Genomic DNA, 11,584 nt, shown 5'->3' with positions numbered 1-11,584 from the left:
AAGGGACGACAGTGTGTAAGTATTCTGCTTTTCGGCATCTGAACTTCAAGCTAACTGATGTTTCTACAGTGAGGGTTTGGCGCCCAAAGCCATGGAGGACGGATGGCTCTATACGGAATCCCTGCAAAGACTCGAACGGACGTTGACTTTGTGGAAATTGTTCATTTGTCTCGTGGTTGTCCTTGCTTGGTATTCTTTGGGTGCAAAAAGAGTGGATATCGCGATCTTCGCCAGGCTAGCACATCAGATAAGCTCTGCTGATGACAACTTTCAGAAAATGAGCCAGACTTACCAAAAGTCCGCTCGCATCATACAGGAGATGTCAATGCAGGGCGGTGTTTTCATCTGCTTTGCTTCTACATGCGCGAATTTTGCGACTCGCAGGCGGTTGCGGGGACCAGACATCGAAGCTCAGTAGGCCAGTAGTTACTATGTATTGGGAGCGCCTCAGGCCAGTGCCAGCCGTTGATGGGCAGAATAAAATCTCAACAATCAATGCATATATGCACAGCATCGTATGCTCATCGGAGCTGCCAAATATTGGCAACATTGATCCGTTCTATACGCAGCTGTTGAACCTTTTAGCCGGGGCTAGTGACGAGATCTAGGCTTGTTCTAGCCTCTCCACTGTTAGGTACATGAAATATCCACCCACTACACCCTTACGTCTCCACTTTTGCACGCCCTCATCTACGAACCCTGCTTGCACCGCTGCTGGAGGTGAAGACTAAAGGCGGAAGACACTAGCGCTTTCCAAACAACTGTAGGCTAGGAACAAGGCTATGAAAGGAGAACCACCATCCTTTCCAAATGCATGCAGCTCGATCGTTTGTAGGGGTCCCAGTAAATATTTATTTCAACCCTATATTACACTCTCCCTGCCCGTCTTATGAGATCATTTGGGTCAACGTGGGTATATATCCCAAGAAAACCAGCCTCAGAAAGCACCGTCCCTTTCCATTCTGCATCTTTTCGCCGAAGATACATATTGCTGTACAGTATAGCGTATATTTATCGACCTGCCGCCCTTATGACTTAGCCATCTTGAGGCAACCTTTGTCCTGAAGCGACCGAATCGCATGCCTTTTGGTTGTAATTCTTCCTTTCCATTTGACGGCACATCTTGGCTATAATGTGCACCTACCAATATGTATGTTGGATGGATTTTCGTCCGTTTATCTACTTTCTTCACCTCCAAGCAATGTTTCCATCCGGGAAACCACAACTGACCAACAATACCCCCTACAGATGGACTACAGCTGCGGTCATATGAGGACCATTGCTGCGGAGTGGTGTGGCCGGTATAGAAACACGCTTCAGTCGCACATCCGATGTCGGCCAGAGATACCATACTACACCAGGAACGATCAAATCTGTTGTAAGTTACCTAACTAACGCCTGCTTGCTTTAGTAGACCTTTGTGTTTTGCAACAATAACTGGTATTTGCGAGGCATTTGAGCTGATCTTAACTCTATAGCCCATTGCCATGAGCAGCAAAACCCAAGGTCTGTTCCATGGATGCCCTTGCGCGAGCAACAAGCAAGAAAGTGAAGCCTACCTCTCCCTTTCAACAAAGGCATAATAATACAATATAGCAAAGATGAAGAGATTTTGATCAATCATACAATACTATAGGATACTTGTGCCAACGAGCGCCACATCCCACCCTGGGTGAACAAGGCAGCCAAGATAATTTTTGCATTTGTATGTCCTGCGCTCGTGTCCAGTATTCTGAAAACACCGCTTTGCCTTGCTTCATCTCCATGTCAGCTTTGAATATTGGACACCATGAGGGTGTGAGGCCGGGAAATGCGACTATCTCAACTGATCGTTCGTAGGCATCACGTAGCTGCTGTAGGCGACGCCATCGAACAAATACAGCGATTTACCATTCGTGGTCTCTCTACGGCCATCCTTGGAAATGGCGACTGCGATTACAGCTTGCCGAATTGTGCATGCAAAAGAACGCCCGCCATAATTAGCGTACTCAATGTGAGGTCCGGTAACGTCTGCTCTCCTGAGTATGTATGATATGTCAATCATTATCTGAGAAAATCGTGAAAACGGTCTATGGCATCCCGTGATTGGGTGGGCCGTAATGACACGTACAGCGCTCAGTAATACGATAATGGAGAGCTACCTTGCGGCAGACAACCAAGTTATCGTCGTAAAGGCTACCGGCCGGGCGGAACTCGATTTTCCACCAAATACACCCTGACTTTTACCCTTGTCCTTTTCGTTTTCCTCTACCCCCTGTCACTTGACTTACCAATTTCTTCACCACCCCCAAAAAAACCCCGAGTCCCCCTATTCCCTGTCTGCGCTCTAGTTCCTTAAACCCCTGTCTGCGCTTTTGCGCTTTCGACCCCTGTCTGCGCTCTAGTTCCGTCAACCCTGTCTGCGCTCTCGTTCCTTCCATATCTAACTGCGCTCTCGTTCCTTCACCCCCTACCTGCGTCTTGCGCCTTCAACCTGTACCTACGTTTTGCACCTTCGACCTCTGTCTTTGCTCTATCTTTCGATTCAACGAGATGGCAAAAATAGATAGACGCGAGACTTCAAGACTCGCCATAGAAAAGGCCGAAAAGGAGTCTATAGTATCTCTGCTCAACTCAGTCATTAACAATGAAGATAAAGGCAAAAGATATACGCATGTTCGTGATATTGTTGTCCTCACGGCCAAATCAAGATATCTCGAAAATGGGGATGGTTTGGATATCGACCTTGGCCCTACCATCGCAATCGCCCAACATTTCCGAGTTTCGGATTGGAAACTACTCGTGAAACACTGGAAATCAGTACCAGACGATGTTAAGGTCAGCGCCCGAGCTATTGCTTTTGACACGGCTTCCTGGCACACATATGTCAAAAATATTGGGAATGAAGATCCAAACCTTTTAGCACACATTGCTCTTGGTACGATTATAAACCCTGATCCTCTTCTATTAGAGAGATTTCTGACCAACGCTGCAGAAGGTGCATTGATAATAGCACGGCAAAAGCCATTCGTTGCTTCGTCTCTCTTTGATTCCGTGCTTGGGCCAGGCAGAGACTTGGCCGACTGGGAAACCCGTTCAGCAAGTCCCGAGCGAACGATTATCGGTATGAGAACCCAATTTGTTTCTATGTGGATGCAGCTAACAGTGATTTCACTTATCGATATAGGACCGGATCTGCTGTCTGGTCAATCAATTCACGCTTCTATTAGCCCCAGTCCTAGTATTGTTTCGACCATGCCCAAGAATTCGCCAGGTGACGATAGTGGAGACCTTTTCTACCACCTATCTCCAGTCGAAATCGCGGGTCCCACCCACTCTGTCATCACGAAATATCATGAATCTTCCCTTTCCTTGACAACCGGCGACACGATACAACACGGGGCGACAAGGATCAAACGGAAAAGAACTGGCCATCCAGCTCTCGATATTGAGAATTGTATGCATACTATCCCTTAAAACACTCCTGTGCTTGAGAATTCACCAAGGCAGCTTGGTGAGCCATCCTGTGACTACACGCGATCACGCTGTGTAGACGGCCTTAAACTTCTGTTTCTAGATGAGGATCTGTTCTTACTGCTTACATCGCTTTGACTGTCAGACAACATGAACACGACATGTAGTCTGGCCAGCAGGCTTGAAGTTCCACATGCCACGACTGCTAACCATCTCCTGCGTGTCGGTTTGCCTACTCCAGGCCCCTCTCTTCAGCTTGCGATGCAATACGAAGTTCCAGACACGGCTGATTCGATTGTGTTTGCGACCGAGGGGAACATCGAAGGTCTGAAGCTCCTGTTCACACACGGATTTGCATCCCCAAGCGACGTAAGCAATACACGGAGGTTTAGTTTGATTCGAGTACGTTGCTCCATTCCTTCCGCTCTCTACCCTGATCTGAAACTGAATTCAGCTGGAAATGATAAATCTCAGTGGGCTCTCTATGGAGGAATGCATCAATTTGAAACTGTGCGATTTTTGATCAGTGAAGGAGCACCAATAGACAGAGAGTAAGTGTGTTAATATAACAAGATCCCCATTGAACCACGTCCATGGATATTAATAAGTTACTCTGATGCAGGTCATATGGACATGTCTGGGATTTTTCATTCCGTCGAAAATGCAATGATGAGGAGTTCAAAGCTCTGTCGTGCATTCGAGAAGGACTTGACAATGATTGGATCGAGGACCAAAACTATCAACCGGTCCACAAGATTGTTTTGCAACTTTCCTCGGAAAACCTCGCGGCCGAGCTCGAGAAAAACCCGAATGCTGTTCACCTCAAAGATGCCCAAGGCCGAACCGCACTGGATTGGGCCACTGCACGCGCTCAATTGGCCGACATGAAGGTCCTGATATACCACAGCTCTGATGTCAATAATATGGATACCACTGGTCGCACTACAATCCTACATGCGGTGGATAGCCATAACTATGAAGCTCTCCAAATTGTTTTGGCTGCAGGCGCAATCCCCGATCCCATAGTCCCTCCCAACCTTTTCCGCAGCAGTCCTCTTACCTCGGCTTGCTTCGGCGGGTTGGTGGACATGGTTAGGTTGCTCATCGAACATGGCGCCAACATTCGTGCTTACAACCCAGAGGGACGCACGGCGCTGCATACAGCAGCTATCAAGGGACACGTTGAATGTGCAACAATCCTTCTCAACCATGGAGCTGACCCGAACGAAGCCTCGATGAATGGACGAACACCGTTAATGATGGCAATAATTCACAACAAACACGACATTCTTAAACTCTTTCTAGAACATTGCCAGAAGTACCATGGCCTCCAGAATTCTGGACTTTTGGGTACAATAATAGCTGAGCATGCCGACGCGGATACCATGTCAATACTCGCTTCGTCTCATCACTTGCTGGAGTTTAGACGGGTCATGTCTGTATAATATCCGCGACGCAGTTCTTCTGCGGACGCGTCAGGATATAAGGCTCTGCCACGCTTTTGAAGGGTTGCTAGCCGCTGCTTTTTCATGTGTAAATTAATTTAAGCTGTGAAGAAGATCGGTTAATCAATGAGATTTTTTCCAATTGGTATGTTATCTGATACTAGCTATTTTGACGGAGGGCCAATGTGCAATGCAGGCCTGTCAGCATCGCCGTTCTTGTAGCTTTCGCGCGATCAATGTCAGCACTGCACGACGGAAATCGGGAGTTCGCTTCAAGATTATTGAGCATACCTCAAAGTTGCAACTGCACCAGGACTAAACATTATCGACACGTCATAATCGATATCAAAACCAACCCAGCGCAGACAAAAGCAGCGTAGAATGAGACCATGTGCGACCTTGATCCTTTGTATCAGCGGCTGCATGCGAAGGTCGAGTGAAGTGAAAGGTGTTAGAACTCACAATAAGCACATCAACGGGCTTCTCACCTCCCATATAGGGTCTCTGAAAGTCTTTTATCCGAGATATAAGCTTATCCAGTCGCTCGGTGATTGCGTCTTTTGATCTGTAGTGAACGTAGTAAGTACCGGCCGACACTTGGAAAAGTTCACAAGATGAGCGTCATACTCTCCGCCCTCACATCCATCCCTCCAGATGTTCCACTCCCGTTCCAAATCTAGGCCCCTCTCTTTCCTTGAGCTTCTGATTTCCTCTTCCTTGAGCCCTTCGTAACGGCCGTAATTCCACTCTGCGATTTCTTCAGTGGCAGCGACTTCATATTGCCCCTGGACGACACCCTCTTGCGGCAGTAGCAGCTCTAACGTTTGCACTGCTCTCTTTCTTGGGCTAACAAAAACTTTCCCCAACCGACGCGGGTTAATGAGGTTGTTGACTCCCACGAACCTCACTCCCGCTGAAGAGACCTGTTTAATGCCATCTTCCGTGAGCTCGATGTCCGTAGTGCCCGTGAAGCGCCCTGACTTCGCCCATTCCGTCTCCCCTGAAGTACAAATATGTATCATTAACATATAATCTCATGTCTTCTAGTAAGTATATCAATAAATCTTACCATGCCGCATAAGGAAAACTCGAGGCGTGATTGCGTCCTGGTCAGACATGATGCCAAATAGTGATTGTTGACCCTTCCAAAGCTGAAGGTGGCTGTGAGGAAAATTCATGTAATCTTTTCCCCGGCTTTACTGCAGACAATAGAGGGGTAAAACTTGATGCCTGATAAACCAGGCATAAAATATTATGTAAGCTAAACCCACTCAGGAAGTTAGAGCTAGTGCCAGAGCCCCTGCTCGCCTTGCATAGAACATCAAGGAGCAGGTAACTTAGGTGCTAAAAATGTCTCTCTAACATTAGGATGGCCCAGGCTGAAATGGAACGCCTTGCGCTACGAATACTCTGCTATGAGCAGTGAATGAGGAAAGACAGATGAGCCCAAGATTGGAGCTTTGGGCCTAGCTTCAGTTGTAAAAAATGGAACCGAAGAGCCGTCCGCTCTGTAGGAGTTTCTCACGTGTGAGGTTACGTGAAGGTGGCCCTCTTGGAATGGAGGGCAAGACGCTATCTTGCCAGTTTTGAGTGAACATTTTGTGGGTGAAATCAATTAATCTGATTGTACGGACCAGTAGGGTAGGCAAATTGCGGGTCTAGCATTGATTGGTATGATGTACAGGAAACGAGAGGTGCCTTGCCAAGCCTGCTATCTGCAACACTACTATTTAGCACAACGGTTAGTGCAACCGGCAATTGCGACCACCCGCATCTCATTACTGGCGATTTCGCCGAGATGGAGAAGGCAGTCGAGGCCTCTAAGGCAATCCGCTTTACATGTCTTCTATATTTCCTGCAACAACAATAGTGGTGCACTTTTATTTTTGACTTGCTCACCCTGACCGCACTCTGGTGTTGATATGCAATTGATTTGTTGCATAATACGGCGCAATCCGGTAGGTCGCTGTACAGGCGAGCAGTGAACCCGGGTGAGGTGAGGTGCTGGCCCCTCATTGCTGACCATCTCGTTTGGGACAAAGTGGTTAACATCCTGGTCCCAATTGCCAGCATATTGCCAATCACGAAAAGACCCTTACCCTAACCCCGAGTCTGGGGGATACGAAAAAGGACGAGAAGAAGAATTGATTTTTTTGTTCAATTATCCCCATAGAATTTCACAAGACACCACGAGCCAGCAGTGCGCGTAAAACCAGTGTTTACGCGTTTTATAATCACCACGTACCGCATTGTGGCAGTTAGCACAGGTTTTACAGGGGAACGCGGATAAGCCCATATCGCTGCCAAACTTGCGTACCATTTCATCGATCCACAGTTGGACACAGGTATAAGAAAGTATTTAAAAGCCCATTAGACCAGGAGCTGGGCAGCCCCTGTCAGTATTATCCCCGGATTTCAGCCAGATATGTACTTAATCGCCTCCACACACACCACGAGGTTCGAGTTTTTTTTAGCAATTTCGCGAGCTTGGTGGATTGTGCCGTGTTGGGAATGCTTCTGCACAAGCCCAGGCTGCATTGCTTCTGGACATGGCTAAAACGCAAATCGTAAAGTATGCATCTCTCCCATAGATATATCAGTCTGGCTAGCGGCCATACGACGATGGTTGCGCCAGGGGTTGACCAACCATCCCCTGTTTGGCAACTGATAGTTCGACTGCCGAATATCACCTTGGGTAACTGATTGTATCGTTCCCAAAGCGACATACCTTGCACACCCCATTCTTGAATTCTTGAGACTCTGCGTTGCCATTGTTTCCGCACAACGTACTCGTCCACTGCAATACAGAGCTTTACGATATCGATCTCCGTCTCGGAATGGTCTCGACAGCCACAAGGTCTCGAATCCCCAGCTATGCTCCTCAAAAGTTCAAATAACAACCACCCTTGTGAGATGGCCTGCTATCTTTCACCAGGCACTCGGTTTTCACCTCCTCAGTCACCGGCGCATCCTGGAGCGACTCCGCATCGTCCCAGTTTCCAACCACAACAGCCACGATACCTGGACGGCCAGAGGCAGGCCAGCTTCGATAACGGCCCACCCGGACTCGTGTCATGCAAGCAGAGCTACCCGTCTCCTCTCCTAACACAGAACGCCCATATTCAGTTGCCGGATGAGCAACTTTCGACTCACAACATATATTCAACACCGTACACGGTCAAGCAATGCAGCCCCAATGAGAGCTCGTCTATAGCGGCTAGCGGGCAACGTCTCAGGCATCAGCGCGCGTCCGTGGTATGTTTTTTCGGTTCGAATGCCCATCTCGCCAAATAAGTGACTAACAAGTGGTGGCTCATAGGCTTGTGAGCGATGCCGAGATCGCAGGGCCAGGTGTGATGAGCAGAAACCATGCAAGAACTGCAAAGAGAAAAACGAAACTTGCAACTACAAAGAGCCAATGGTTAAGCAGTACGAGCTGAATATTCATCACCGTTTTTGTTTGCACAATCACAGGGCTAACTTGACCCTCCTCTAGACAGGAAAAGGTTCAGACAGAGCTTCTCGAGACGGTTGCCAACATGAGTACGAGCTTTGCCGATATAAAGTCGTTGATTTCAGGGGTCGATTCGCGTCTTAGTACTCGTCTTACATATCTTGAGGAAGCGATGAAGACTATAGTCGCTGCTATCCAATCCGGCGCCGCGCAACCTACGCCTTTGTCTGTGAAAACGGAACCAACGGCAGGCTGGGATATTGAGGAACCAATCGCGGCTTTTACTCTCGACGACAATAGATCTGATATCCCACCTGGATCCCCGGTACCTGCCGAGAAACCTGCGATTCCAGAAAACCACACGACAGGAACCGGCAATTTGCTCATGTGGCCGCCCATCCAAAAGCTCGTTGGGCACCTTTTGGTGGAGCATGGGATTAAATACCCAAAGACCTACCCACTCTCCATCGAGGAGAACAGGGGTCTGCTACATTTATATGGCCGAGGGGAAGGGAGCAAAAGTGGCAGCGAGGTGCCCAACGACTTTGGACTTCTTCCGTCCGCGTATTCCAAAGACGTAGCACCATCGCCTCCATACAATGATTGGGGCTATGCGGATACTACGGAGACCGCGTCTTGCCTGAGATTCAATCATGATCATGTGTGGAAGCTTGTGGACAGCTACAAGGAGAATATGCAGAACATGCATCCCATCATCTTGCCCCAGGATCTGGACGCCCTGATCAAAAAATTCCTCGGAAGCCTTTCCACCGTTTGCGTTACCAAATCTGCCAGGTCTGCACCAGTCGCATGGTTTACCGCAAAGCACGAAGTTGTGGGTGAGAAGCGAAAACGAGAAGACACAGACGACGGCTCGGGACCCAAGGTCGTGCATCAAAAACGTCCCACGTTGTCTCGCGACATCCAAACTGCTGTAGTTCTCTGTATTCTTGCCCTGGGCGAGATCTGCTTACACAAGGAACGTATCCCCGATATCGTTCCAACGCATGGCGAGATGCAAGGTCACGGTTCCTTCAGCTCTCAACCCTACCCCTCTCAAGGTTCCTCGGCCTCTAGGAATGGTGTACCACCATCCCCAGTCCAGGGGACGCCGCCTTCGGTAGTTTGGCACCCGACAGGCAGCAGGCGAGCCTCTTTTTCTGGTTCTACATCAGAGCCTATGAAGAGAAACATCGATATGATTCCGGGTCTGCAATACCTAGCCAATGCCACCGACATTATGGGCAATCAAATGGCAGGGACGTCGGTATGGCACGTGTACGCCAGAATTTTGGCTGGTCTTTACTACGGCCAACTGGGTAGGGTTATGGAGAGTTACTGGCATATCCATGATGCCTGTATCAAGACCCAGCATCTTCTTAGGGGGTGAGTCCTTCCCTTCCCCTCTCCAGGAATTGGCTGGATTTGGTCGCTGACCTGCTTTTATCAAGCCACTTCTCCCGTCTCACTGCTGCAAACAGCCAAACACAAGACATCAAAGACACCCGGTATTATCTCATATACTGGACATGTATGCAACTTGAATGGTATGTGGTTTCTCTTTATTTTTTTCTCTTGCCAGTACTGACCAAATTTGTAGCGACATTATTGCCGAGTTGAACCTACAGCAGTCGGGCATCAGCAAGTACGAGCAGCGCATGCCAACCCCTAATTTGCAACACATGATCGAATGTGGGATCGACAAGCGTGTCGCCTATAGCTATCACGCGCAGCTATGGCTACGGAAGACGCTCAACAAGGCGCACACAGCGCTATATGGGCCCAAGTCCGAAAGAGAGAGATGCACCCTGATAAGTTTGGTGAAAATCCTACACTCGAATCTGACAGAGAGTGAAGGTCTTTGGTGGCCAAAGTTTCATGACCATGATCCCCAGACTCCGGCCGACAACATCCTCGACGCTAGACTGAGAGCCAAGTATTGGGGCGCCATGAACATCACTTGCCGGCCAGTCATCAAATCTATACTGATGCGAGATTATCAGATGCAGGAAGGGCTCGACATGACCGATCCCTTGAATGAGCTTCTCGATCCCAAGAACGAAACTGTTTTGGAAATAGCAGAGAGGGGCATCAATGCGCTTGTTCATAGTACCAAGGCCTTCCACAATCTTGCTGAAAGGCGGTATATTGTCACCAACATCTTTGGTACTGCTCAGGCGTAAGTTTTGGGGATTTGTGTTTTTTCTTCTCCTTTTCCCACGCTGACATTTGTTCTTTGATGCATTTTAGTCAATGGGGCAACCTGATTACCCTTGCCGCGGTCCACAGGAACCAGCACCTCTCACATTTTATCAACCCTGGTGAGCTTAAATACCTTTTCGATAAGACGATACAGTTCCTGGAGGTCATCTCGCATCGATCAAGCGCTCTCGAGGTTGACGGGAAAATCCTCGTTGGTCTAAGGGATTCTCTTTTTCCCCAGGCTTTCCCAACCCGAGACGCTTCCGACCATCAGCCCAAACCCGTCCGACAATCCAATGGCCCAGTCCGTCTTCCATCCCTGTCGACGAGTCCTGTGCACAAGAGTCAAATCGGTCCTCCATTGGGGAACATGCACCTTGGCAGCTATTCTTCAGATCGTGAAGGGTAAAAGAATCATCCTCTGTCTGACACTCGTGTTCACTAAAATCCTGAAGCGCCTCCTCAATTATGTCGTCAGTGGGCTTGGAAAAGGATTGGCCTTGTATATTTATACCTCCTCATCACCAGTAATAACTTGAGTTCCTAACTACTATCACGAATCTTCTCAGCAGACTGAATGGTTGGCTTTTCGTTTTCTTGCTCTCGCACTGACAATGTGGGCTCCTCTGGGAGGACATCCTCGTACGTGGCCTTGGTGACGGGAGGACGTATTTCAACGTCCGACACGTACTGAGCAGCCGGTCGAAATTTCTTTGTGTTGGCATTATACGTGATCCAACGTCCCTCTTTGACGCCGTCTCCTGACGTTCCAATCTGGGCGATTTGGCAAGCGAGCCACAGACACCTTTCACGACGCTGATCTCCCATCGATGGGGTCTCAAGCGTCCTCTCGTCTTCTTCCATATTTTCATTGACGCTGAAATGGTTGGCCGGGAAGGCCATCTCCGCCCACACAAGCCCTCGCATTGCCCAATCCTCGGGAAGCGGCCTCCTCTCGGCCGTGCGGGGGAACTCGCTCGTCTCGTATTTCTTGGGGGTCTCAAAACCCGCTGCAAAAGAGTTTAAGCAT

General features: G+C 48.8%; 2 protein-coding genes across 2 annotated transcripts; one reads left to right on the top strand and one right to left on the bottom strand.

The window, feature by feature from the left end:
- Window positions 1-2,532: 2,532 nt before the first annotated feature.
- On the top strand, window positions 2,533-4,898 carry PgNI_12250 (uncharacterized protein; the record flags this gene model as incomplete). Its single annotated transcript, XM_031132204.1, has 6 exons — window positions 2,533-2,917; window positions 2,975-3,103; window positions 3,167-3,436; window positions 3,599-3,822; window positions 3,928-4,004; window positions 4,076-4,898. 6 exons carry the CDS (start codon window positions 2,533-2,535, stop codon window positions 4,896-4,898), a joined length of 1,908 nt encoding a protein of 635 aa, XP_030976168.1.
- Window positions 4,899-4,909: 11 nt separating this feature from the next.
- Window positions 4,910-6,159, bottom strand: PgNI_12249 (uncharacterized protein). The gene is made up of 5 exons (XM_031132203.1): window positions 5,968-6,159; window positions 5,526-5,898; window positions 5,361-5,463; window positions 5,190-5,296; window positions 4,910-5,120 (listed from the first exon to the last, which is right to left on the bottom strand). Exons 1-5 carry the CDS (start codon window positions 6,074-6,076, stop codon window positions 5,063-5,065), a joined length of 750 nt encoding a protein of 249 aa, XP_030976230.1. The 5' UTR covers window positions 6,077-6,159; the 3' UTR covers window positions 4,910-5,062.
- Window positions 6,160-11,584: the final 5,425 nt, after the last annotated feature.

Source organism: Pyricularia grisea (assembly GCF_004355905.1).
Source record: "Pyricularia grisea strain NI907 chromosome Unknown Pyricularia_grisea_NI907_Scaffold_11, whole genome shotgun sequence".
In the NCBI taxonomy this organism is placed as follows: Eukaryota; Fungi; Ascomycota; class Sordariomycetes; order Magnaporthales; family Pyriculariaceae; genus Pyricularia; species Pyricularia grisea.
The sequence above is the reverse complement of the archived record's forward strand: the minus strand, read 5'-3'. Positions and strand labels throughout refer to the sequence as shown.

Excerpts from the sequence above, each read along its gene's own strand:
- PgNI_12249 (XM_031132203.1), bottom strand. The coding sequence starts at position 6,076 with ATGAATTTTCCTCACAGCCACCTTCAGCTTTGGAAGGGTCAACAATCA. Across the intron at positions 5,899-5,967 it reads AGTTTTCCTTATGCGGCATG|GGGAGACGGAATGGGCGAAG; the intron begins GTAAGATTTATT and ends TTTGTACTTCAG. Across the intron at positions 5,297-5,360 it reads AGCCCGTTGATGTGCTTATT|GTCGCACATGGTCTCATTCT; the intron begins GTGAGTTCTAAC and ends CAAAGGATCAAG.